This window comes from Scomber scombrus, chromosome 20, assembly GCF_963691925.1.
Source record: "Scomber scombrus chromosome 20, fScoSco1.1, whole genome shotgun sequence".
Taxonomy (NCBI): Eukaryota; Metazoa; Chordata; class Actinopteri; order Scombriformes; family Scombridae; genus Scomber; species Scomber scombrus.
The window spans coordinates 17163192-17189104 of NC_084989.1; the positions used below are offsets into that span (position 1 = coordinate 17163192).

The window sequence follows — 25913 nt, forward strand, 5'->3', positions numbered from 1 at the left end:
TGTTAATTGCTGCAGTGGTAGCTGTGGTGGTGGAGTTGGTTTCTTGTACGACCTCTTTTTTTTGTTTCTATGTCTTACCCCCCGCTACCCCCACCCCCAACTCCAAGCCACATTTTTGAAAAGTAAGATGTTTGATGTTACAATGCACTCAGCCTGCCTTTGTCGCTGCTGTGGTGAAAATTATATTTTCATGTTTTCGTTTCGTTTATTTTTTTTTGCCTATAATTTGTTGCTTTCTGTGTCCGTCTGCCGCTTCAGCCCCCATTGAGCTGAGAGGGAGCGGCTTAATATATTATTTGATGGATTAGAGCCTGAGCGTTTTTGAATAATTCATTCTAGGTTATTAATGTGACTGTCAGCCGCTGGTGTTTCATATGCCCCTGACTCTGGGTTTTTATTGGTCACTGAAAGCCCACAGACATTGGAATTCTATTCCTAAACATAACACTGCACAGTCGACATGGCTGTCTGAATTAGACTTATGACAGATGTGGAGATTCATTAGTGGCCTTTTCTGGCCATGACTGATATTCTCTACACAGTACTGGATGAAAACTTAGTTAGAGTTTGTACACTTTGTTCTCTCTGACCTGTATCAAATTTACACTGTGAATTTTCATCAGTTTAGGTTTGGGCTCCAGTAGGTTCTGGTTCCATTTTTGGCTCCAAAAGGTTTTGAAATACCCAAATGTGTTAAGCTATGTGTTTAAGATTGCAAAGGTCAATGTACAAAACATTAGATTGATTATTTAGCAAAAGAGTAGGTAAATTAGTTCAAATGCAACACATAAGGGATTTGACTTGTTTGTATTATAGTGGATTCAGATTCAATAAAATTCTGATGATCTTCAGTACAACCTAAGATTTATGTGGTTTTGTACAAGCTGGATCAATCACACTGTCCTGTAAGTGTCAAAAGGGCATCCAATGCACTCTCAGAGGCAGTGTGCCCTCTGCAGTGTCAGTGATTCTTCATGTGCATATTCAAAGCAGCTTTATCTCTGTTGTAGTCCCTCCTGCATTTTGTGCTGGCTTCCCTGGCAGGGTTGACATCTCAGTGGGTTGAATGCGCTGAAACTCTGAGACTGCAGAGTTATTTGGCCTGGGCTTAATGTTACTGCAAGATGAGCTACAGAGAGATGCTAGTATGTAATTGCCAGTTGAGTTGGCTGGGCGTCTTTGTGGGCTGCGTATTCAGGGCGTAAGCTGCAACCTTGCAGGCTGGTGGGTGGACTGTGAAGCACAGATCTCCGTTTAATGATTGCGGCAAGTCGTACGATTGATTGGATCGCTTTGGGGCACACTTTTTGCATGGACAGCCTCCTTGTCAAGAGTGTTCTTGTTAGAATTAACTGCATATCTTGGTTTCTTCATCCACAGGCCCTTTGATTGACTCCAAAGGTGTTGCTTTGAGATTTTTAATACCTTTTTTAAATCCCTTGAGGCTCTCTTGGCTTCCTCCTCTTTCCCTGCTTACCCCACACCTTCTTATTCCTCTTGGAAGAAGTTTGGAAAATCTGATCAGAAGCAAGAAAAAAAAAAAAGTAACAACCTTTAGTTTCGATGACTTTGAGGCCTTGATTTGAGGAACTTTACGAATCTGCTGTGTTATCAAAACATGAAGAAAACTGCCTTCCGGCCCCACCCACACCCCCTAGCCTCAGTGTTCACACAGATGAATGTATTATGAATGATAGTTGAAAGACATTCAAAACTTGGTCTTAGGAGGGAACTGGTATACTCCCACAGCTCGTCTCCAGAGGAAACATCTGCTATGTAGCAGCGTTTAGATCTCAGGTCCGCATTATGGTAAAACCACAAATCCTCAGTGCTGACGCTTAGTGGAAAACATCCTATGAGGAGCTGCTCCCTTTTCTAGAGCCTCCTGTGGTCAACCTCAGTGAGATGCTCTCTCCATCATGCCGAGATTACAGAGGCCTGCCTTCTGATACACATCTGCAAGGGGTTTAGTGGCATGCTGTTTTTGTGGACTTCATGAAGAGTTTAGATTTAAAGATACTGATTTATAGGCTGTTTGTGTTTAGGTTTTCAGATGGTCATAAGCACTGCAGGGAATTCTTTTTTTGTCTAAAAAAGCAAATTGGCTTGTGCCTTCCAAAATTCACAAGTTACTTTCATTATTTTACCACCCAACTAGATTTTTATATTAGTAAAGGGCCTCTGAATGAATGTGAGTCTGTTACATGCCAAAGAGACTGCTGGGTGAGACAAAGTTGTCAGGCTTAATCAAATTTTACTATCATTTGGGCAATAGCTGGTAGCAATTTCCCACTCTGTTTAGAAATGAAGGGCATACGAGGCAGATAGAGTGGGTGTGCATTTGTGTTTGTCTTTGTTCGAGGTGGTTTGTATGTATTTCTTTATGGTTTCGGTCATGTAGGCTGCATCCTCACTGTTTGTGTCTGTGTGTGTAAATGGTCTGTTAGCCATCTGAAAGCAGTTTCCCTCCCCAGATGATGAATCCCTCATATGTTTTTGATGTAGTCCATGAAAGCAGTTAGCGCATTTAGACTTGCAACCGTACCGCGCCCCATTTCCACTGGCTCATTTATGCACATAATAAAAACCGCTGCACAATTGTATACCCAATTTGCCAGGTGGTTATTGCTTTCTAAATTGAATGAGCCACCCTAAGTGTGATGGTTTGAAGTTGTACGCAGCTTAAAGGCACCATGATAGTTCCACTGATTTTAGGAGAAACAGTAGAGGAGCAAAACAACAAAACACACAAAGGAGAGATGACTTGTGCAAAGGAGCTGACTATTGCAAAGGAATGAGCTAAAGACGCTGCATATCATTCCCATAGAGAAACAAATTTGGGCTACTTGTCTTGTTCGTTGCTTGCTGTGACGGCAGCTCTCCGCAATTTTGGGCCAATCGTCTATCGAATTTCTTTCTTTGTCCTTCGTCTTTTGTGCCAGTGTGTGGTGTATACACTTGTTGTATAAAATGTGTTTTTTTTGGTGTGTTTTTTTTCTTCCCTATTGAATTTTTTCAGGGCATTCTGTTTGTTAGTGTGGACATCTGCACAGATAAATAACGCCTGAGTGTGTAGGCGAGTGACAAAGGACATTATACTTTTGTCCATACTGTCCATGAATGGGCTTCAGCATAAGCACTTGAGTCCGTATGTGTTTGTCAGGCCATCTCATTCCTAAGAATCCAACACAGGCTCTGCCTGCTGCTCTCAATTCAAGTTTGAAGTTTATGTGACCTTGGCCAGTTCCATCTCAATGCGGTGATGCAACTATCCCTTCCTCTTCTCCTCCTACTGCGCTCTTGACAAGAGGGAGGTGGATCTGCACAGGAACCCTGAGGTCATTTCACCGTCAAAAAGCAATAAAAATGCACTCCTACTTTTAATAAAGCAATTATAACTCATTGCCGAGTTCAATTAATTTTAAGTTTTCCATTAGGAGAGAAGTCTGAAATTGCCTGAGAATTGCAAGAATTTTTTTAACCAGCAATACACTGGTGGAACGTCATGCTTTTCACATATATTTTTAATTTGTGTTGTTGGGGGTTGGGTAGTGGTTTACCATTTGAGGTTATACAAAACATCATGAAAAATGTCCTGCAAATACTCTACATAGATTGAATACACTTCCTGATTGAACTTTGTTGTTTTCATTTCGCCTCATTCATTTTTAGTTTTCTTTTTTCTCAGGTGCTGTGTATTTGGAGGGAGGCTTGGCTGAGGCCCGGCAGCTCTTTGGTCGACTGCTTTTCAACGGCGAGGTAACTAACAAAATTTAGAAACTCTGCTCTAATTTGATGTCTGTCACTTGCCTCTGTAGTTTGTATTTATTTTATTTACATGAGTGTGTCTTGAGCATGTACAAATCAGTCAAAGAGCCTAGCTGTGGACACACTAGATGAGATTTTCCCATTTTGAACTGCAGAAGACATAATTGTAACGTTTTCACCAATCTGGTCTCTTTTATTTGTTGAAACCCACACACTGCATGTTTTGGCAAAGAACCACACATTGCACAGTATTGAATGCTAAACAGCTTCAGAACATGAGATCTCACATAATCTCGCTTTATCCTCCAATACTTTTGACTATCTGCTTATTGTGTGTACACTGATCATGCAGAAAGATGAAACGATACGATGGAAAAAGGAAAATGAGGATGAAGCTGTAGCAGAGAAAATAAGCTGAACATTGCTTGTATATTTTGCAGAATGAACTGGAGGTGTGGAGCATTGCAGTTTGGCAGTCTCGAGCAGGACACCTGCTATTGTGTGTGTGTGTGTGTGTGTGTGTGTGTGTGTGTGTGTGTGTGTGTGTGTGTGTGTGTGTGTGTGTGTGTGTGTGTGTGTGTGTGTGTGTGTGTGTGTGTGTGTGTGTGTGTGTGTGATCAGCAGGCATGAATAATTGATGAATGAATCAGTATTTGCATTTATCTTGGCTAGAAATGTTATGAATCAATTAAATGACTTGCAGCAGGTCTAGTGTGTAGCAGCAGGCTTGGCTCTAATTAGCTATTGAGGGTGTTTGTCTGAGATTCAGTTAGTGACTCCCACACACTACAGTACAACAGGACACATGGCAAGCTATCAAACATGTTTGATCTAAACTGGTGGGTCTTTGAGAGACCAGTTCAGAAGCTCCAGGACTGAATCTTTGAAGACCTCACACTATAAAACAACTGAGGAATATTATCATTAATTAGGGATCACTTCTCCCCAACCTCAGAATTTGCTTCAAGGATAAAAACACAAACAATCTATTTGACATGACTGAAATACTTAAATACACCAACCTAATGTGTACATTATTATTATATTCTGGGTTTAAGAGCAATAATACAGTGTTCAGTTATACATTTTAGCTTTTCACTTGCATGTTTTTCCACTATAACTGACATGATATTTTGCCTTGATTTGGCTCGCTTGGTCAATTTTTTTACTCTTTTGAGTCTTTTCTACTGTGTGGTCTGCCATTGTGTTTAAGTGCTGAATACTTTTTTCTATGTGGAAAGCTGAAACATCCTTGGTTCTGTTTTACTGTCATTCTCTGCAATGAATGTAGACATCAGTAATCGGGTTACTGAGTTTTCAGTGTGGAGGTCTTTATTTGTATGATGAGAGATTCCCTTGTATAGACAGATTTTTATTTTTTTATTTTTTTTTGGAGCTGCTGAACAAAAAAAGTACAAAATGTCAAATAGTATAATAGTCTTATTATAAGGAGTAGTACAGCAATTATTGGAGTTGGCAGAGGGTACAACAAAACTCATATTGTGCTTTAAAATCTGCATAAATAATTAGCATATAGACAAAAAAAACATGCTCACACAAACAAGTGTGCTCATGCAAAAGAAATCCTCAGCATTGAGCACATCAGTATCCCATAGTTACAAAAGATACCTGCTGTTGCATTTTTCCTTGATAGTCCTGCTGATAGGACATGCACTGCGAGTGTTTGTTTCTTCACTCAGTGAGACAACAGATGAGAGGAAAAATAAATGTTTTGTTATAATATTTTAAGACCATGTGCATTGACCAAAGAAAAGACAAAAACAGGGTGTATTAGTAGCATGCTGTATGGAAAAAAAAGGAACACAAATAAATATATATTGCATTATATTACCATCAATGCGGCGTAGCATTGGAGGCTATCAGCCTGTGGTACTGCTGAGGTGTTATGGAAGCCCAAGTTGCTTCGATAGTGGTCTTCAGCTTGTCTGCATTGTTGGGTCTTGTGTCTCTCATCTTCCTCTTGACAATACCCCATAGATTATCTATGGGGTTCAGGTCAGGTGAGTTTGCTGGCCAATCAAGCATAGTAATTCCATATTCATTCAACCAGCTATTGGTACTTTTGGCAGTGTGGGCAGGTGCCAAATCCTGCTGGAAAATGAAATCAGCATCCCATAAAGCTTGTCAGCAGAAGGAACCATGAAGTGTTCAAAACATTTCCTGGTAGATGGCTGTGTTGACTCTGGACTTGATAAAACACACCACATCTTTGAATGGCCTTTGCTTGACAATCCTCTCAAGACTGTGGTTATCCCTGTTGCTTGTGCACCTTTTCCTACCACACTTTTTCCTTCCACTCAACTTTCTATGAATATGCTTGGATACAGCACTCTGTGAACAGCCAGCTTCTTTAGCAATGACTTTTTGAGGCTTACCCTCCTTGTGGAGGGTGTCAATGACTGTCTTCTGGACAACTGTCAAGTCAGCGGTCTTCCCCATGATTGTGAAGCCTACTGAACCAGACTGAAAGACCATTTAAAGGATCAGGAAACCTTAGCAGGTGTTTTGAGCTAATACGTTGATTAGAGTATGACATTATTGAACTTTTCCACAATATTCTAATTTTCTGATACTGAATTTTGGGTTTTCATTAGCTGTAAGCTATAATCATCAAGATTAAAACAAATAAAGGCTTGAAATATTTCACTTTGTGTGTAATGAAAAATTGAAAAAAAAACCCCCATTGAATTACTGAAATTAATTAACTTTTCCACTATATTCTAATTTATTGAGATGCACCTGTACTATGATGCTGTATTACAACATGAATGGTGAATAAGGATGTTAATTATGCAGGCAGAACAAGACAGGAGCTAAACCATTCAGCACTTAATAACTAGCAAGATCTTAAATCACTTCTAAAATCTGATGGGGGGGCTAGTAAAAGGATGGCCAAATAGGAGATATGTGATCTATATTCTTTGTTGTTCTTTAAAGTGTCAGCATTAGTATCAGCATGTTGAAGCCATTGGAGATGAGTGTGGGCTTTGCAGCTTAGGCAAGAAAACAAAGATTTAAATGGGTCAGTGCAACAGAAATTCTGAGAAAAAATAACTCAATCTGAAAAGGATAAAGAACATATTGTGTATAGTTGTCAGTTGAAAAATTGGGATCGAAGTATCCTTTGTACATAACCTTCAAAACATAAATTAGGATAAAGAGATTTGTCTTTTTTTCAGAAAGTTTAAAGCAAGCAACTTTTCAGAGAAAACGATTATTTGATTCAGTTGGTATACGTTGGAACGTACAACTGGTATTATCTGCATATAAATAAAAAGTGACATCATGGCTATGAGCAATATTATCACAGGGGAGCATGTAAATGGAGAAAGAATAGTGAACCCAAAATGGAACCTTGAGAGACTCCACCTTTGATGTTGAAGAGAGGAAGTGGAATTACCCACAAAAAATTTAACTGATAGTCATTCAACTAGTGAATAAACAAGTTTCCTCAGTTCCAACAAAGGAATACAAATTTTAGGATTAGTAGGGTTCATATCTGTGCTATATTGGTTATCGAATCGAATCGAATCGAATCGAACGACTGAATGTTGCTGCATTATAAAGTAAAGCAGTACACCACAAGAGGCCACGTTTTACACTCAAAGTTCAACAATACAAAAGGCAATTTCACATTTCAAATTGTGCAGTGATACATTAACTGTTTAGGATGTATAGCAAAGTGGAGGTAACAACATCATATTGACAGTGTTAAAGTTTAGGATATCTGATGATCCTTAAACCTTACTGTTGATGGCCCTTAGTCTCCACTCTGGCTGCTAAGCAGAGTAACATTAAAGTTTTACCAGCTGACAAGATTAGATGCAGCCTAGCCCTGAATGCTCCTGCTCAGATCACAAAAATGCAAAAAGACTTCCCATGGAGTGGAGGGACAAAGACATAAACAAGTCATATCAGTGAATAAAACACAGCGGATTCACAGTTGCAGACGCTTTCTTCCAGGGGGCTTAGTAAAAAAAATATTGCCTCTGCTGGCGGCATACATTACTGTACTCTGCTCTAGCCCACTATATTCTCAAACTAAAGAGGACCCATTCTCCTCCAACCTGACAACCAGTCATAACACGTATTCACTTACACATACTCTGACAGTACTCCGTACAGTCCACTTTGATGCCATACAATTAATGATAAAATCACAGCTGTTAAATACTGTCATTTTGCTCAACTTCACTGTTAAGTAAAACAATAGTTAATGTGATACTAATGGATAGTGAAGGAGTACATAGGCTGCATGTGATTGAGATTCTCCATTGACCAAATTTAATTGATTTTCAACTTTGGTTAGAAAGTTTTCAGACTTGCAGACCGCATATTTAAATAGTATGGCTTGTCACCCCCCCTGCTGAATCCTCCTGATGGCTGCTCTGTCATACAAAGCTGAGAGGAGACAGATGGACACAGACCAGCAAGCCAAACACCAGCCGGATGGTGTGACGGGTATGGGGGCGGGGAGTTGTGGGGCAGGCCAGAGAGATGGACGAACAGAGGGTGAGGTACATTTCTATGATATGTGGGGCCACTTGAATCCTCATGTATTTCTAGCTGGGTCTTCACACAGCACATTACCGAACTAATGAGATGCGGTGCAAAACTGAAGGACTCCAAATTTCGCTCTATTACACCCTGGAAGGCTTTGCCACTCCTATTTGTCGGTATGGTATTCCATTCACACACGAGTAATCAGTCCCATATCCTCCTTCTCTCTCTGTAACAACAGGATGCTGGTTGGTGTCTCCCTTTTGCTCCCTCTTGTTCTCTTCCCCTTCCTCTCTATTATTTCCTCTCACTAACACTCAAGGATGTCATTACCCCCACAGATGTTTCACACCAGTCCTCTTATGACAAGTCAAAACAAAAGCTCCACAAACTCCGGAGGTAAAATTCAGAATTGACTACCTAAGACAAAGCACGCATGTAATTTCCACCTCAAGACCTAGCCAGAAAAAACGGTGGCCCCAGTTTTGTTTTGTCTTTTCCTCTTAGTCTCTTTCTGTTATTCCCTAATTGGTATGGCATTCGTGGCTTGAGCGCAACAGTTATTTCCATTCTCTTATTTTTCTTTCAACATTTCACCTTCGCTGGCACTGGTACCCAAACAACAGCACTCTTGCAGAGGATGGAATCTAGCTTCATTGCACACAGAAGCCCAGAGGAAACAATAGATGCTAATTTGCTAATGACATTACTGTGGAGGTTATTAAAGCATCAGCAGAGAGGCAGGAAGCATCTTCTTCAGGGGGAGCTGCTCAATTGCTCCCAACCTGGACTCACCAGCAGTGCAATATTGCAGGGAAAAGATGTTGATGCCACTGTGCTGTCCTCAGGGAAGTGTCTCTTTTGAGGAGCAATCACTATAATGATGATCTCACTACTTGCCCACGGGCTAATCTTTTGCCTTTTATTAACAGCACCACACAAGCATACACACACAAACAACCAACAGAAACAAAGGTTGCTGTGACAACTGAGATGGTCACCATGGCACTGTGATGGTTGCCTTTGGTAGTATTGCATTGCTGCCCTCTTTCTACCTCCTTCAATTCTGGGTGCAGTTCCACAAAAGTTTTTTTTTATTTATTTATTTTTTCTTTAAACAGCTTGATTTCCACTGCACTGATAGCATAAATGGTTTGAATCTTAAAACCCTTTCTCCCCATTTTAACATTAAGTGTCATTAAGTGGGATATTTTTTTGCGACACTTGCCAGTAAATCATATCTGCCTTGGTATGCCAGTACAGTGTGCTCAGCTTACATGCTCACAAAGATGAAAGACTGGCTGACATCTTCTTCTATACTAACTCCCACCAAACTAATGTGCTTGTTGGATAGTCGGATGGCTTCATAAACCTCCTCCCCCCTACAGCTTTGCTACATCGTATTTGAGCTGGGCCATTTCTTTAACTTTCTTAAACAGACAATCCGACATTCATACCAAGTGATGCAGCGATTGGTCGGGTGAATAGGTGAGACAGTTGCCATGGTTTTAAATAGCATTCTCTAGCTCTCTTTTTACATCCTTGACATAATAATTTCAGTCACTTGTAATGTGAATACCTGAGTGTAACACTATGAATTTCCTCCTGGAGTGCCTATCTAAAAATATTCATTATTCCTGTATTTAAACAATATTGCTTCTTCCACACCTCTATAACAGCCTGCTTTTCACTACACCAGAGTAGCCTTTAAAAACAACTTTAAACACCTTTGATTTGCAATGCCATCGTACAACTCGTCACGAACCAGCTCTAGTCGACCATAAGGTCACCTCACTGACCTTATGGTTAGGTGTAATCCAAACTATTTCTTTCTACATAAACCCATATTATTAATTTGTACTTGTTGTAAAAGAAAGTCAACTGAACATGAGTCATCCTCAAATAATAAGTTTCTAGTTCTTTTACATGAACCTCAAACATATGCTCCACTTCTCTTTTCACTCAGCCAGTCTTTACCTTTTCAACATTCCAATGTCCCTTCCCATTCATGCACTTTGACATTTATGCACTTTGTACATTTTGTGCTGTAACTACAGATAATATGTCCAATGTTTGAATGAGATGAGTGTATGCCTTCTTCTCTATGTCCTTTGTTTGGTTATAGCTTGGAGAACGAATGCCTGCACACATTCAAAGAATATATCTATTCAGATAGATTTTTTTCTGCCCACACTCACAGGAACTATAAAAAAGGTGTGTTTTTTCACCTCAACCATGAGAGACTTCACCAAAGTGTCGACATTAGTTTTCCCATATTTGGAAGATCACCTTGACCATTCACTGACAGGAGCCTCCGTTTTGAACTTAGGTCTGCTTTTATGTTGGTATTGATCAGCAATGCTATCTCTTATCGATTTGTCTGCTGCACTACTACGTTTGATGGATTGATTGGCAGCCTGTAGCTAGAGACCAATTTGTCAGGGAGCATTGGACCTTGTCAGAGAAGAGCACCATTATGTCCCAATCATGGATGGCCAACTGTCCCCAGGGTGTGTGTAGTGAGTGTGTGTGTATGTGTGGGTAGAGGTTGTAGTGGTGTTGCCTATTCACGGTTGGCTTGTGAGCCCTGAGTATGTGCAAGACTGAGCCTTTGTCTTGATTCCTCTGTGGGTTAGGGTAGCGCTGACTGAAGCCCACCTTTAAACCGGAGATCATAGGCAGTTTCACCAAGTTGCCTTTCCTTTTGCATTTAATTTCATTTCCCATAATGGCTAGGCCGTTGACATTCAAATAAGCATGTTTGCATATGTTTTTTTCCCCCTTTTTTCTGTTTGTAGCACAAGAGCTCTATTCTCCAAATGGCTGTGATTCAGCTGCTGCACATTATGATTTGTTCCCCCAGTAATTATACCTTCCTCATGCTGGGAGAGAGAGGGAGAGAAGGAAGAAAAAAACCTGTTGTTATTCTTAAATCCCCACTCAATGCTGGCTTAATCATTGTCTGCCTTGTCTTTGGAATGGCTGTAATTGAAACATTAGCTGTTCGGGTCTATATACAGCATGTGGGCGGATCGCATGAGCCTTGTGGATGGATTTTAATCATAAGCCTTGATCACCAACCGATGAAACTTATGTGTAGTTCACTTCCTCTCTCTTTGTTTTTTTCTTTTTTGTTTGCTTGTTCTCTGTCCTTTATTTATCATTGTCCGTATGCCCCTGCCCAGTGCTTTAGATGCATCACTATCATGTTTGTTTTATGGCAATTTGTGTGGCTGCTAAAACACTGCGTCGAAAGCAAACGATGCATTAGCTAGTGCTATTGACTTTTCTTTTAGTGATGCCATCCTCGACAGCCCAGATCCAATGCTGTATTTACAAGCAGGCTCCCTGTTGTCTTGATACCAGCCATGTACTTAGTGCTTCTCAACTCCAATCCCAGGTTAAGAGACAAGCAACCAAAAGGAAGAGTTTGCTCAAATGTATTGACCGCTTCTATAAATTTTTCATTGGCTGCTCAAGGCAATGGGTTGCAAGCTGGGTGGGTTGAGAAGATGAGGCACCTATTCGATGCTGCTGACCACACACAACACCCCCATGGGCTAGTACCACATTTTAAAGGTTTATCTCCTTGAACCTTTTAAACACCTGAGTGATACTGTACTTTAGAGGCCCTCAGCACATCTCTATCACTGCTATGACTCACCCCTACATCAGACCCCAGGCTCAAAACTGCCTCTGAATAGCATTGTCCTTGGCAACAACTTGAGACTCTCTCTCTGTGTGACTGTCAGTTTTTCAGTCTCTGTCTCTCTACCATTTGATCTTATGCGGTTACCTCCGTGCAAGGTTGAGGAAACATGTTGATCTTGGACATATTTCTCTCCACAGGCGAAAAGCAAAAGCAGTCCAGCACCGTCAATGTGTGTCCCCAGGGACAACACACCTTCCAAAGCCAAATCCCACCAACCCCTCCAACTGCGGCACCACTCGCCTCACACTCAAATCCACAACTTCACCCCCCACCTAACTCTCCAGTGGGTGGTCGATATACAGACCTGTGGGTCTGAAAATTGAGATGCTGACTCATTTGCTGTTATTTCACCGCCCCCCATTGGGGCTGCTGATGGCACATGAAAACACTTGGACTAAGGAATTCAGTTTGTCCCCGAGATTGAGCCATCTGGCTGGCAACACTACAGTTTTTCACAGTTGTTATGCCCACTGCAGAGTCATTAAAAATATATATATATAAATTAACCTCTAATGATAAAAAAAAAAAATAATAATTAGGGGTTAAATTGATTCTTTATATAATACTGGTGAAGAGTAAGTTGTCATGGCTTAAATCTAAATCTGCATTTGTTGTTGGTGTATAGCCACAATTTTATTAAAGCTGCACTGCAAATGGATCAAATGACTATGTGATGTCAAAGGGGGGTCCCACAGTAACAAAACCACAGAGAATTAGCATCAAGCTGCAGTTCCCCTCTCAGCTCTAGGTAGCGTTGTAGCATTTTTCTGCTCATTGTTTTGATTTAATAGCTTGCAGCTTTACTGTTTAGGTCACTGGCTCTAATTAACCCATTTACAGGCGCATCAGGGCAGCTAAAAGCTCCAATAAATCCACAATACACTACCTTCTCAGCACCAAAAGGGAGATTGACACATTTAGTGACTAGCTGGTGAACATAGTGGAGCATTTAGCAGCTAAAGTACTGGATATTTCCTGCAGGAGTTGGTGGAACAGAGCTAAAAGTGAATATTGAACATATATTCCTCCAGGTGTCCTGAAACATAACTCCAAATGAATAATTAGTATCCGTTGTATGTTTTTCTAAACTAGCAATTTTACAAGAACGTTCACTGTATAACATGTTGATAACTGTTTAGAGCTTATTCTGCTGTCTCCAAGTGGCTAAACAAAATAAATTAATGCTAGCTTTCATGAATGCAGTTAATCAGGAGAAACATCATTGTCAGCCACACTGGACAGTATTTTATCCAAACAAATCAGTTTATTCGAAAGCCGCCCTCAGAAATCTTACCTGTAACACACATTATAGCTGTCCTGTCTCCTGAGAAAGCTTTTGGTTTTCTTTGTGTGTACTGGCTTCCAGTTAGGATAGTGTGTCTCTTGAAATGGCTCCTGGCCATTAGAATAGCCAACATTTTTCAGCACCACCATTACATCCCACATACTGTTCAAAACTCATGAAATTCAACAGAAACAGAAATGATAAAATACCCAAATATTTGCTTATAAATATAAGTTATTGTTCAGAACAGAGCTTAATTATTGCTGATTTTTTGGAGTATTTGGAGTTGCAATTAATGGCAAGGGAAGGAAGGAAATACTATAACTGATATTACTGTATAACATTTGTAATGTTAAAATCACCCAACTTTTGCAGAGTATTAAGCAGTATTACATTATTTATCATTTTAAATGTGTAATTTGTAATTACCATGTTTATTTCATTCACCTACAGTTAATTGTTAGAATTATATTTATTAACACAGTCGATCCTCACAGCTGTGTGGAATACTGAAATCTCTTCCCTCTGATGGCTCATCTCTCTTCCCCTCCCTTTATTTTCTCTCTTTGCAGGACCTCCGGGAGGTCTGGCTCAACTACCCGTCTCACCCCCTGCAGGTTGGTTGAGATATGTTTTATTATTGATGTTTATTTTGGCTAGATGCCTCTCATTAAAACTCACCTCGCCCCCAAGACACAAAAGCGATCTCCCATCTTTGAAGTTTCCAGTCTGAATGTATGTTTTTCTATGTGTGTGTGTGTGTATGTATGGGCAAGCTGTTGGTTATATTGCCTGAGGCTGACTAAGTCTTCTATAGCTGTCACAAGGCCCCCAGTAGCCTTCCACTAGTTTCCATTGTTCTGTTCTTTTGTCTTACTGCTCCCCATTTTGGTCGAGACCCTAATCCTCTCTTTCATTTACTCTGTCTCTCTCCCTCTTTGCCATTGCTCCTTTCTTGCCTCTTTACTCTGTCGCTGCATTCTCCTCTGCTCTATCATCATGCTTTTTGCACTAACTCTCTAACTGTCTCTTCACTCTCTCTCTGTACTGCCGTTCTTTGCTTTGCATGATCTGCCCAGAAACATTGAACATGTCAACAGTGTTTGTTTGAAATTAGGATATGGAAGAAGAGATCAAAGATGCCATAACAGGATTACAGTCCCGAATCATATGGGGCCTCCAGGGACCGTCAGGCATCCTTCTCTCTGATGTGTTTGTGAGGAGAAAGTGTTTCTTTGTGTGTATGCCGAGACTTGTCTTTAAGCACTTTATTCTCTTCATCTCTCTGCATGTGCACAAGTGTCGCTGCGTTTTCACATGTACATTTTTGCATATCTATGTTTGGCCCAAAATAACAGTGTATTCTTGTTTATGTGCATCTTTGTATATATATTTGTTTTTTTTTTCCTAACTTTGCCCCCTCACCCATTTTTTTACCCATCCCAAAATGCTGAAGACTCACTGAGTGCCTGGATGCTTTTGTTGAGTTTGTCATTGCTCAGAATAAACCCAATGTATCCAGCTGTCTGCTTTCCCGGTGAGCTGCACAGCAGAGGCCCCAGCGGTGGGCACCGTGGTCAGGGTGGAGCCCTGGGGTCAGCCCTGCAACCACTCTGTGGTGCGAGGGGGACCTCCACAGTGTGCTGCATGAGTAGTCATTAGCCGCTTCAGAGCAGCGGCCTCATTACCACACACTGCGCGTGGCTGAGGTTTACTCTGGGTGGTCCCTTGCCAGTGGGGTAACGCCTGTTAAATTGTGCTAACATCTTGGTAGCTTGATAGCATTCTGACCTTTTGGCTTTGAGATGATATAATCTAAGCAGTTTCACACAAGGAAAAACACCTTTCCCTTCATTATTTATTTAAAAAATGATTTATTCTATAATTGATGAAGACCCCTTGGAGTTTAGGTTAGAACGCTATGCCCAAAATTGTTGCTGAGAGGTAACAAGGTGTCAACACCCTCCCCTGCCCACATAGACAAGAATGACAAAATGGAGGTGAAAAGAGGCGCTTCCTTAATGAGGTTTGAGCGGATGGCAATGGCAGCTCGCCATGGCGTGGGTAATTATGCGTACAGCCGTCTTTGGCATACACGCATATATTAGCCTTGCCACCGACGTGCCCTACAGAGCGCAGTGGATCGCTTCGTGGTTGACAGGCACATCTTTATGTCTTTCGTGTTCGCTCGATTCGCACCAGCGCATCATCACCCCCGGCTCTCCAGAATAATTTACCAGAACGTCATTTACGTTCAGTCTGGATTTTCAAAATTTCTCCTTTGGTTTATTAGGGAGATACATGAGTGTCATGCTTTTTGAGTCTCAGAAGACCTCGACTCTGATTCTGCTTTCTGTCTGGACTGAGCTGAAAGTGATGCTTTGAAGCCATTTCAAAAGTGTTTTTTTTTTTTTCACAACTGCTGTTGATTCAACCCCCCCTTCTCTCTCTCTCTTCACTTCGTTTGAAGCCTTGCTGCTGGCCATTCCCCCTGAAGGATAGCTAGCGCCTATGAGTGCTGAACTCGTCAGATGTCGTTAGTTGTGATGCATGACATTTAAACGCCTTTCGTTAATTAACAGATGGAAAAAAAGGCAGAAATGAAATGTTTCTTAGGATATATTGGAAGATGGAACCATGACATTACCGGCAGCACTCCAATTAAAATGCTGAATTTAAAAATACATCTCTCCTCTACACAGTTGCTTGACATGGGACTCTTAGAAAGCTGTTTACTTGTCATTTCTTCATGAAAACACAAAGAAGATGCTGGAAAATGAAGAAAATGGCCATCTTGCCCTTGAGAGGCTTAAATTGTTGCTTTCTGTATTCCTATGTTTTGGTTACTATAGCGTATAACTAAGTGGAGCGAGCTAACAAGGTCAGCTGAATATCCCTTATTTCCCTTGAATGTCCAAGTGAAATTATGTGGCTCAATGTTTCTTTTTCTTTGGAAAAGATGTCTTGGTCAAGCTTACAGTTGTACCACGCAGAGACCAATTAGAGGTTTCCAGTAGCCTAATTAATGCGCCCATAAGGATGTCTCTTGATTTAACAAACATGCATGCACATATTTTCTTAGCATATCATTTCTTTTTCTAATGAGCACAGGCATGAGCAAATATTGTAGTTTAATCGAGCAGTGTGTTTTTTGTTGAATCCATCTACCTCTGAACTCACCAAGCCCTGAAGCTAATGTTAAAAGCATAATCTACAGCAATTTTCACAACTAAAAACCATTCTTTAAAGACTTAACAAAGTCACAAGGCCAAGAGTCTCTGATATCGTCTGCTTTAGAGCGAGTAATGAAACTTACAGTATGGCTGAGTCACCAGAGATATTAATTGGCCGTTTGAATAACCAGATTTAGACAGAAAGAAAGAAGTGAGCTGTTGGACTTTAAAATTAATGAATAAGATATTCTGTTTGCTGCAGATTTTTTGAGTTTGTTTTGAGGCGGGAGTAGAAACACACTCTAAACAGGCCCTCAAGCAGCACATACTTTAGAGGTTCATTTCATTTAAGGAATGTATTTGACATGCTTATATGGAATGACTTCATTAAGCAAGTAGCATTTTTTCATGTATGTGTGTTTCAAGGACCCGTTGAGTAATCATGCTGGTTGTTCCTGGATACATATTTGCTGTTTTTAAATTCCAAACCTCCTTTTCAATTTCTTCTTCCTTTGGCTTGGTAATTCATATTATATTATAGTCATAGAATAATACATTAACATTTGCAACAAAAAAAAAGTAGATTCATCAATTCACAAACCTGAACAAAAACTACAGATTCAATAGAATATGAGATGTGTATATGGAAATAATGAAAAAAAAAAAAAAGAATTACGAAGAGCATAAAATTGAATCATAGTGCATGAATAAAATAATAAAAGTTAACATATGATTTCCCTTTCGAAAATGTAAACAAAAAAGACTATTTTGCCTTTTCTACATTACTGCCTTAAATGAAAGTTGTGTCATGCAGTTATTCGTTGTGAAAAGTACATAAACTAGAATTAACATTTACTCAGGCTTCTGATCTCCCACACATTGAAAGGAAACACACCATATGTGGACACTTGAACATTACACCAGTATGTGATAGTATAACATCTCATTCCCAAACCATGGGCTTAAATATGATGCTACAGCAGCCTCCCCTACTCTGTGAAGGCTTTCTACAAGGGTTTTTTGAACCTGGCTGCAGGGATTTGCAACCACTAAGACAGGCATATTCAATTAAAATTCAAAGAGGTCCAGTTAGAGAAAATGTCCTCTAGTGAAGGTCTGGACCCTCATTATGGTTAACTTGTGTTGTAATTCAGTGCCATATATATTGAAGTAACCAAGTAGTTGTATCAACATCTGTATGTAGTCGACATCTGACTGTCAAAATAAATCATAATCAAATAAAAAAATGTACAATTCAATAACATTTCAACTATATTTATTGTGACTTTTCACATTGAAGCTGAGGGATTATAAAGTAAAATAAGGGTTGCAATTAAATATAAGTAATAGATAGCTTTTGAAAAATATGCATCTTAAAATAAAGTTTGAGTTCTGAAAAATCAAATAAAAACTATAACTTAAGTTTCCCGGTGTCTTCTTTTTAAACTGAGTTTCACATCTTAACAGTTTCGACCAATTTTATAACAAACAGTCTCAACACTTCTTAACAAGAACAGCTTTAACACCTCCTTTCTCTTTCTCTCCCTCTTATATCCCACTCCCACATTTTTCTCTTGCTCAGTGACAGAAATGAGCTCCAACTTATCCTGCCAGGATTTTAAAATCTGAAATGTGTTAAGATTTTGGTGGATCGATCATATTGGGCTCTCAAACCTTTTATTTTCTGTGCTCAGTTCGGATTTGAGTGGGTATATTTGCTCAAAAGATTTGTGCTTTGTCTCATAGAGGGTCTTGGGAACATATGAGACATACTGGTTTCATACTGGCTAGTGGGAAGAATGTAAGATTATGTCCATTCTTGATTAAAACCTCTCTTCTTACTGTCTATTTTTCTCACACCACGTCTGTGACTCATTTCTCTGACTGATGTATCTCGTGTCTTCTCTCCTGTGTGTGTGCATCTTACTTGAATCACAGTGCTTATCAAAATGCACAGATTTGATTGGCTGAGTAGTGTCATGTGAGATTATTTACAGTCTGTCAATTTCCTGCGCTGGTAAACCAGTGCTGTAAAGGCTAGAAAGACTGTGCCGGTTAAAATAGAAACACTCACTTTAACTACTTTAATATTCCTCAATAATTGATCAGTTAAACGATTGGATCCGGACCACGACCGTGGCCCGCCTATTAGTGACCTCGGCACTTAGATCATTAGTGAGGTCAGCTACTGATGTTGGTTGATAATGTCGGTCTCACACTGAGCATTCCAGTTCATCCCAAAATGGAAAAAAAAACTTGTATGTTGGAATAGTAAAGTGACATTCCCAACCTGTTACCACAGAGTTGCACACGATCATCTAAAATATAATACTACGCTGTGCAGGCTGTCACTTAAATTGTTGTGTACGTCATGTGACTTCTTCCTTCATTACAGCCTCCCAATGATTATGAGTAATGCCTTCTCTCCATTACAGTACAATCCAGCCAACCAGCAGAGAAGCCGCCCAACACTAACTTCCTGAAGCAGCCTGTGCCATGTCCCATGTTTTACCTGGAAGACTGTTTTCATCTGTGATGTGAAAACATCAGAATTTTCACACAGGAATAAGACCTGTGTGTCCTAGTGGAGTTCAGTTATAAAATCCTAGTACACTGGGGAGCATCTGTCCTGCCTAGCTGCTGACAGCGCTGTCAGCTGAAGAGTCAATCTCAGTGGATGGAAGAGCAGGTTGCACCAGCATCTGGTTCAAAAGTAGTTTAGCCAACTTTGTTAATACTCGATACTGGAGCTGAGAGCGTCAGAGTCGGAGCAGGAAACTGAGTCGCTCGTCTCTGCATGGGGCTGCTCTGTTCCATGCTGTTCTCTGTTAAAATTTGACAGCCTGCCTTGTTGTCACCCTGTGTTCCTCCACTCTTTTTAGCTGCGTCATTATATACAGTGATTCGACACAAGTGACTCTTGACATACATTGAATCATCAATGTTTAGGGGACAGCCCTAATGCAGTAGGGTTTATCATAATTTGAATTAAGGAGCCTTATCCAAACAATGAAAACAACGAAAAACAACTTCAGAGTACACAAACATATGTGGACGGAAGTCATATACTCTATCAGATACACCCTCCTCCTTCAATTTCCCTCTATGAAAGTGTTTACACTTGTCCTTAAAAAACTACTTGTTTCTGATTCATATAGGTATAATAATTCATTTAAAAAAGAACCATATCTCTAACTTTTGACTGAATGATTCTTTGGCAGGTCCAGGAGCCTCATACAGACAGGCAGCTGATAGAGACGTCCCCAGTCCTGCAGAAACTGACCAGCTTCGAGGACACTATTGGCGTTCTGTTCACACATGTGCGTTTGCTGGCCAGAGCCTTCACACTGAGGACCGTGGGCTTCAACCACCTTACCCTGTAAGTACAGTTGGTGTTTATTTGTAGATAATAGAGTTACAGCCAATTAAAATGCAAAGTGAGGCACTAGCTGGCCAGATGCAATTTGCTAGGATGGTACAGAACTATCCAGACTTTGCCTGTTTTTTCCCCCTCCAGCAGTGATGCATTATAATGTATAATATGATTTGAGATATTGGGAGTTTTATCCTACGTCGAGCATTTTAAAAAGTTCTATCTGTTGTAAATGCAGCAGCCTCCTCCTCCCACATCCTCATTATGTTTACCCCCTGCATTGTATATACATGTTGCACAGTCACCAACACTGCCTGGATAACAAGTGATGTCTTGAATGTCATGTTCAAAGTATCTTAGTGAAATATTCACTTGTTTTTGGACAGCTATGAGAGAGAGGGGGAGAGATAGAGAGGGGCCTGGGGGACTCTGAAGTCCCCATATCTGTAGTCTGCCTGTACCTGTGAATCCATAACCCCACTGACCCATGGGAAATGGAGGTTTGATTCACTGGGTTGTTCAGGGCAGAGGGTTTGAAATTTCTCCTTTTCATTCTGTGCAGTCACATATCTCATTTGACATATTTTTCTCTCTCATTGTCTTGCTTCTCTCCACCCTTTGAATTCATAGATTCTCACTTCAGTTTGTTTTTTATCCAGATTGAATTTAAACTGCATATACTACACGTACAATTATGAAGTCCATTATATTTTGGTTAGATATACATTTTATTTTAGCTGTGAATTGCATGGTGATGCTGTAGCAATTTAGCACCAAACTGAGAATGTTTTTTCCTCTTAACCTCTGTTATGACATTTGTTAAATAGCCAGTAAAGTTCCAACACTTCTCTGGATGACTTCAGATTTATTGGACAGGGTCTCAGTATTTGTAACAAACAGGACAGTGTTGTGTAGCTGCAGTGTAACCTTGCTCGTTTGTTATTAGAATGCAAATTTGAGAAGATTGCAACTTTCATGAGAAAATGTTTTCACTAATGAGACTGTTCACTCCAATTTGTGGTTTTTCAGATTTTGTGCATGAGAGGGTCATTTGCAAAGAAAGCTTAGCTCACTTCTGAGTTTTACAGCAAAACACAATAGTGAGTTTGACAACTAAAGCAAATTAGCATTGGCAGCTCACCTCTGATATCTTATTGGCAGGCTGCACTCTGTAATTGCTTGCTTAGGTTTGCCACAAGGACAGTGCTCTATGTGTGTGCGTGTGTGTATCATGTGCACACATCCACACATACTGTACACTGCTGTGTATGTTTTAATCCATCACTTAAATGTCAAACTTCTCCAAAAGTCGAAAGTGAAGTCGATTAGAGGTTTGTCTCCTGCTGAGCTTTTCTTGAGGACTTTCTAAGTCAAGGTTGATCCTACTGTTATTTTCTGAATTGGTGACATCACATCCATAATAGCTTAACTCGCTCTACTAAAGGTGGTTTCATCGAATGTTTTCTTTTTTAGTTCACCAAATAGTATTGTTAATTTTGTTGGAGCAAAAAGGAAATAATTCTTCTATTTTTCAGGGTGATTTATATTCATTAGCTCATTAGTGGCCAAAGGCAGGTTGACCTAAATAGGGCTGACTGACTTGAAAGCTGGAACAGAGCAACGACTGCCCATAAGGACTAAAGGTTATACTAAAGTAGGTCACACTGTCGTGATGGAGAGAAGAACGAGGTCAGATAACGAAAAGGGAGGTCAGACAATAAGGTAGGCAACAGATGAGGAGACAGGACCCAGGTTGGCCTTCGGTCTATCACTTTATGCAGAAGTAGAGGACAAAGTGACCTAGAAGAAGACAGCAAGGATGGGAGTTGACCCTGTCGAGAGGCAGCGGAGACCGGGGGCTACCATCAGACAGCAAAAATGGAGAGAGTTGGCCCCCAGGCGCTGGGCTTCCTATCTCTTCTCACAGCGGAAGAGCTGGGTGTTGCAAGAATTTCACTGTTAGTGAAAAAGGATTCATCTCTCCTCAAGTTCAGTATTTGATAAATGAAAGTACATCTCACTGTGCAGCTTTCAGAAACCTTTATTTGAAACATTTTTACATGCAATAATGCTTCACTAAATACAATGAGGATGCACAAAACTTAAGGTTGAAACAGCAGTTCCTCAGTAAGGCCAACATTTTTGGCTCCCTAAATTTAAAAAGAATATTTTTTTTAAATGAATACATGATAAGGAAAATGCAATAACTCTGAACATACATGCTGTGTGGATGTTTAATTCTAAACTATACAGCAACGTATCTCCATCATAGTCATCAGTTTCAATCAGACAATAATGTTTAATGGTTTCATAAATAAACAAGTGACAGCATGTCGAGGTGATTCCAATATTTTATGTTAGACTTTCAATCATGTAAGTAAAAAAGCGTCAGTAGATCTATATTTAAACAAGAAAAAAACAAACTGTAATTCAGGTTTTTATTTCATTCTTACTGTAACTCTGAAGCCAAGGTGATATTTTTCTTCTGAAGTGAAAACTCTCATTTCATTATCTATTTAGTGCTGCCATTACGTTTAGAAGAGACCCTGAGTTTACATTATATTTATTGATGTTCTTCACTGTAGTACAATTTATTCTCATTTTCTAGTATACAGCAGTTTCTTTTCTATTATTCTTACCCAGAATTGCAGTCTCTGCATGTGTGATTCTAAAGTCACTTTCCAACTCGCTCCCCCTCAGTGACACTTCTCAAAAAGTAGCTGCATATTACACATTTGAACCTTACACAAGCATGCATATATGAAACAAGAACATTATTTCCCTACAAATGGAGAGGAAAAACGGCCTTAAAAAATGCAGGGCTCCCCTCTTTTAGAGCGGGCAGCCTGTCACCGCCTCTTCAGAGGGGCTGTTAAAGATATTTTAGATCAAAGTCAAAGGCGAATAAAGACCTCGGCTCGACACTTTACTTCAATTTCCCCCACCTTACTCGAGCATTGTGCCTCTGCTGTTGAAGTGAATAAGGGATGGCTCTTTGTGCTGCTTCATACAGCAGCGCATTCCTCTTTGACCCGCTCTATCTCTCCTTTTTCCCTCTATCTCTTCTCTTTTTTTCCTTTCGTCTCTCACTGTCACTTCACTGTTCACTTTCTGGCTCTGCCTCCTATTGGACTTGAAATTAGTTCACACTAAGCTTTGTCCATCCATTTCTACCCAATCTATGCTCCCTGGCATACCCCTTCCCCAGCTCACATACAGGATGTATGGTTGATTTTGAGAAAATACACATCAGACCTGTTCACACACGAATTCACTTGTACAATAATACGGTTCAGGAAGCCTCCCACTGGCCTCCATTTTCATCACATCCTTCTCCTCTCTCATCTTTTTTCATGAAGAGGCTCTGATTATTTTAAATGTGTGAGTTTGCGTGTGTTAGTGTCCCTTTCAGGCCTAATGAAACTCTGTCCTGAACCTTAAAGAAAATAAATAAGTAGCCTCTCAACTTCTTATATAATCTGCGTCCCTCCGTTAACTGTCCTGCTATCTTTGGATTCATGTCATATAAGTAATAAAGAAACATTATTCAGTTTTAAATATCAAAATCATTGTTTCTCTTCATGATCAATAACCAGTGAATCTCTCCCATCATATAAAACTGCTCTTGGCTAGTGCTGCAACAACAGTCAATAGACAAGAAATGAATCAATAACATTTGATAATCATCCATTCTTTATCAAGCTAAATTATCTTTACAGCTTCTCAAGTCTTAAGATCTGCAGATCATTTCAAATGTAATACATTTTTTGACTAGACAAAACAAGCAAACTGGGAATATTACTTTGGACTTGACAATTGTCATTATTTTCAGGCATTTCATAGACTAAATCAATCAATTTTGAAAATCAACAGATGAATCAATAATGAATATATGAATCATTAATGAGCTACATTACATATCAAAACCTTTTGTTTACAGTTCCAAAAGTGCCGTGGCTGGAATTGATTACTTTCTAATTTTTCACCTCATCCTCCGCCTCCTGATCTAACAATATGGGCGTGGGAGGTGATGATGGAGGAGACCAACCCTCTACAATTAAATAAGGGGGGAGTATCAGTTTCAGAGTCACTGTGGTTCTTCAGTCATTCCATGCTCGCTAAGTCATGCCCACTTTAGAGTGGTCAAACCTTCCCAAGAGCCCTTCTACAATTATGCCCACATTTTCTATGACTTAAGATGAAGCTTAGTGTGGAAATGATTAGTCAGTCAATCAGTTGATCAAGATAAAATGTTTTGTGAAAATGTAGCTTTTGACTATTCCTCAGTCACAACAAACTATTTAAACATTTTTGACAATTGATCAACAGGGACAAATTAAGTGATTAATCAATGAAGAAAATAATAGTTACCACCTTATCAACGATGCTATTTCACTGTCTTTTGCTCACTTTTCTGTGGCTGTGGCTCATAAAAGGCAGAGGTACCAGAAATCTGACAATAAACTTTGACCTTTTTCTCTCTTTGATGTCAGCCTCCTCCATGCTTCTACCTCAGCATCTTGCTCTCTCATCTTCAGTCCTTCCCCCCCTGCGAGGAGTTCATATCTATATCTGCTCTCTTGCTGTACATACCTCTTCACTTGTACAGCGCTCAGTTACGCCCCCCCCCACCCAACGATTCCTGCCCTGGCACAGCACCAGCCCACATCTGCAATGCTAATCTATAATTCTGTTTAATTAATGACCATTACAGCAGCAGCAGTAATGCCCACCCCACTACCCCCACCCCTGCTGCCCTGTCTAGCACTGTGCAGGGAGTCACAGTATACTCCCTGCCTTTCACTGATTTGGCGGAAGGCAGGAAACTGATGTTAGTATCACAGTGCTGCCATTAGCTTTTTCTAGGAATTGTTCGAAGGTTGGAATTGTGCTTACTTTCCACTTATATGGGTTTATAATTTTTTGACAGGCACTCCTGCAGGTGAACCAGAGGGTTTTTAAGCATGTTTTTTTTTTTTTTTTTTTGTCCCATTTATATTTGAATTGCAATCAAAGCCTGGCGTTTTCTTCAGAAGGGCTGCTACTTCAGGCAGCCTCCAAGTTGTCACACAGACTGTCAGCGCAGCTGTTCCCAAAGGCCACCCATGAAATGTACATCAGCCGACTTCACCATTTTTTTTTTCTTTTTGAAAGGCTAAAAGCGTGGTAGCTTTGTTGAGAGAGCACAATGCTTTTCATGCCCCACTGATGTGTAGCTGAATAACTTCATGTGAAACCCTCCCTGTCTCCTCTTTTTACTCCATTTATTCCCTTTCTTTCCCACTTAACCCTCTTTACAATTTAATTTCCCCCCATATGCATCTGTTACTTTATGTTTTTTTGTTTTTGTTTTTTTCTTCTCCTCTTCCCTTTTCCTTTCCCTGTTTATCCCATTCCTTTCTTTTGTACAGTGGCCACAACCAAAGGATGGAGTTCCTGGGAGATTCTATCATGCAGCTGGTGGCAACAGAGTACCTTTTCATCCACTTCCCTGATCACCATGAAGGACATTTAACAGTAAGATCCAATCACTTTAATCATGTGTCATCACACTCTTTTTTTAGAGGCTTCTCTCTCACCCACGTGCATGTGCTTTATATTTGCGTCTTTGCACCTGTGCTTTGTCTTTTTTCCATCTTTGTGCTTCTGCTGTCTGAAGTTGAATGGAACCATTGTTACGTTACACCAGTTAACCTGAAATAAAGTTTGTGTGAGTGAGTGATGTTTTTTTTTTTTTTCTCCTGTCCTCCCTTCCCATCAATCTTTGAATCTCCAAGTGCTAGCCACATGTTCACTGAACAGAATACAGACAGAATAAGGCATCCAATGTATGCCTGGTAAGTTAAACGGATGGTGGCAGAGTCACATTTGGCAGCTAAAGCAAAAGTTTTCAACATTGTTTCGTGGCTGTTTTTTACACCCTGAAGTTTTTGTTGCCATTAAGATAACATACAAATATTATTGAGTGCGTCAGCCTATTATTGTGAATTTAATCATATCTAACTTCCTATATCACATATCACACAAGTCAAGTTTGAGCACACCTACTCGTTCAAGGGTTTTTCTTCACTTTTACTATTT

At 40.0% G+C, this 25913-nt stretch overlaps 1 protein-coding gene across 2 annotated transcripts in view; it reads left to right on the forward strand.

Annotated features, from left to right (window-relative positions):
• drosha (drosha ribonuclease III) overlaps positions 1–25913 on the forward strand; it is a 94457-nt gene that overhangs the window by 49498 nt on the left and 19046 nt on the right. Inside the window, exons 23-26 of one of the 2 annotated variants that reach the window (XM_062441527.1) lie at positions 3689–3759; positions 13859–13903; positions 19681–19838; positions 25244–25349. In XM_062441527.1, the coding sequence (XP_062297511.1) occupies positions 3689–3759; positions 13859–13903; positions 19681–19838; positions 25244–25349 (380 nt within the window). Of the gene's footprint in view, positions 1–3688; positions 3760–12138; positions 12422–13858; positions 13904–19680; positions 19839–25243; positions 25350–25913 lie in introns of those variants that run through there. The other variant, XM_062441528.1, reaches the window with a different exon arrangement.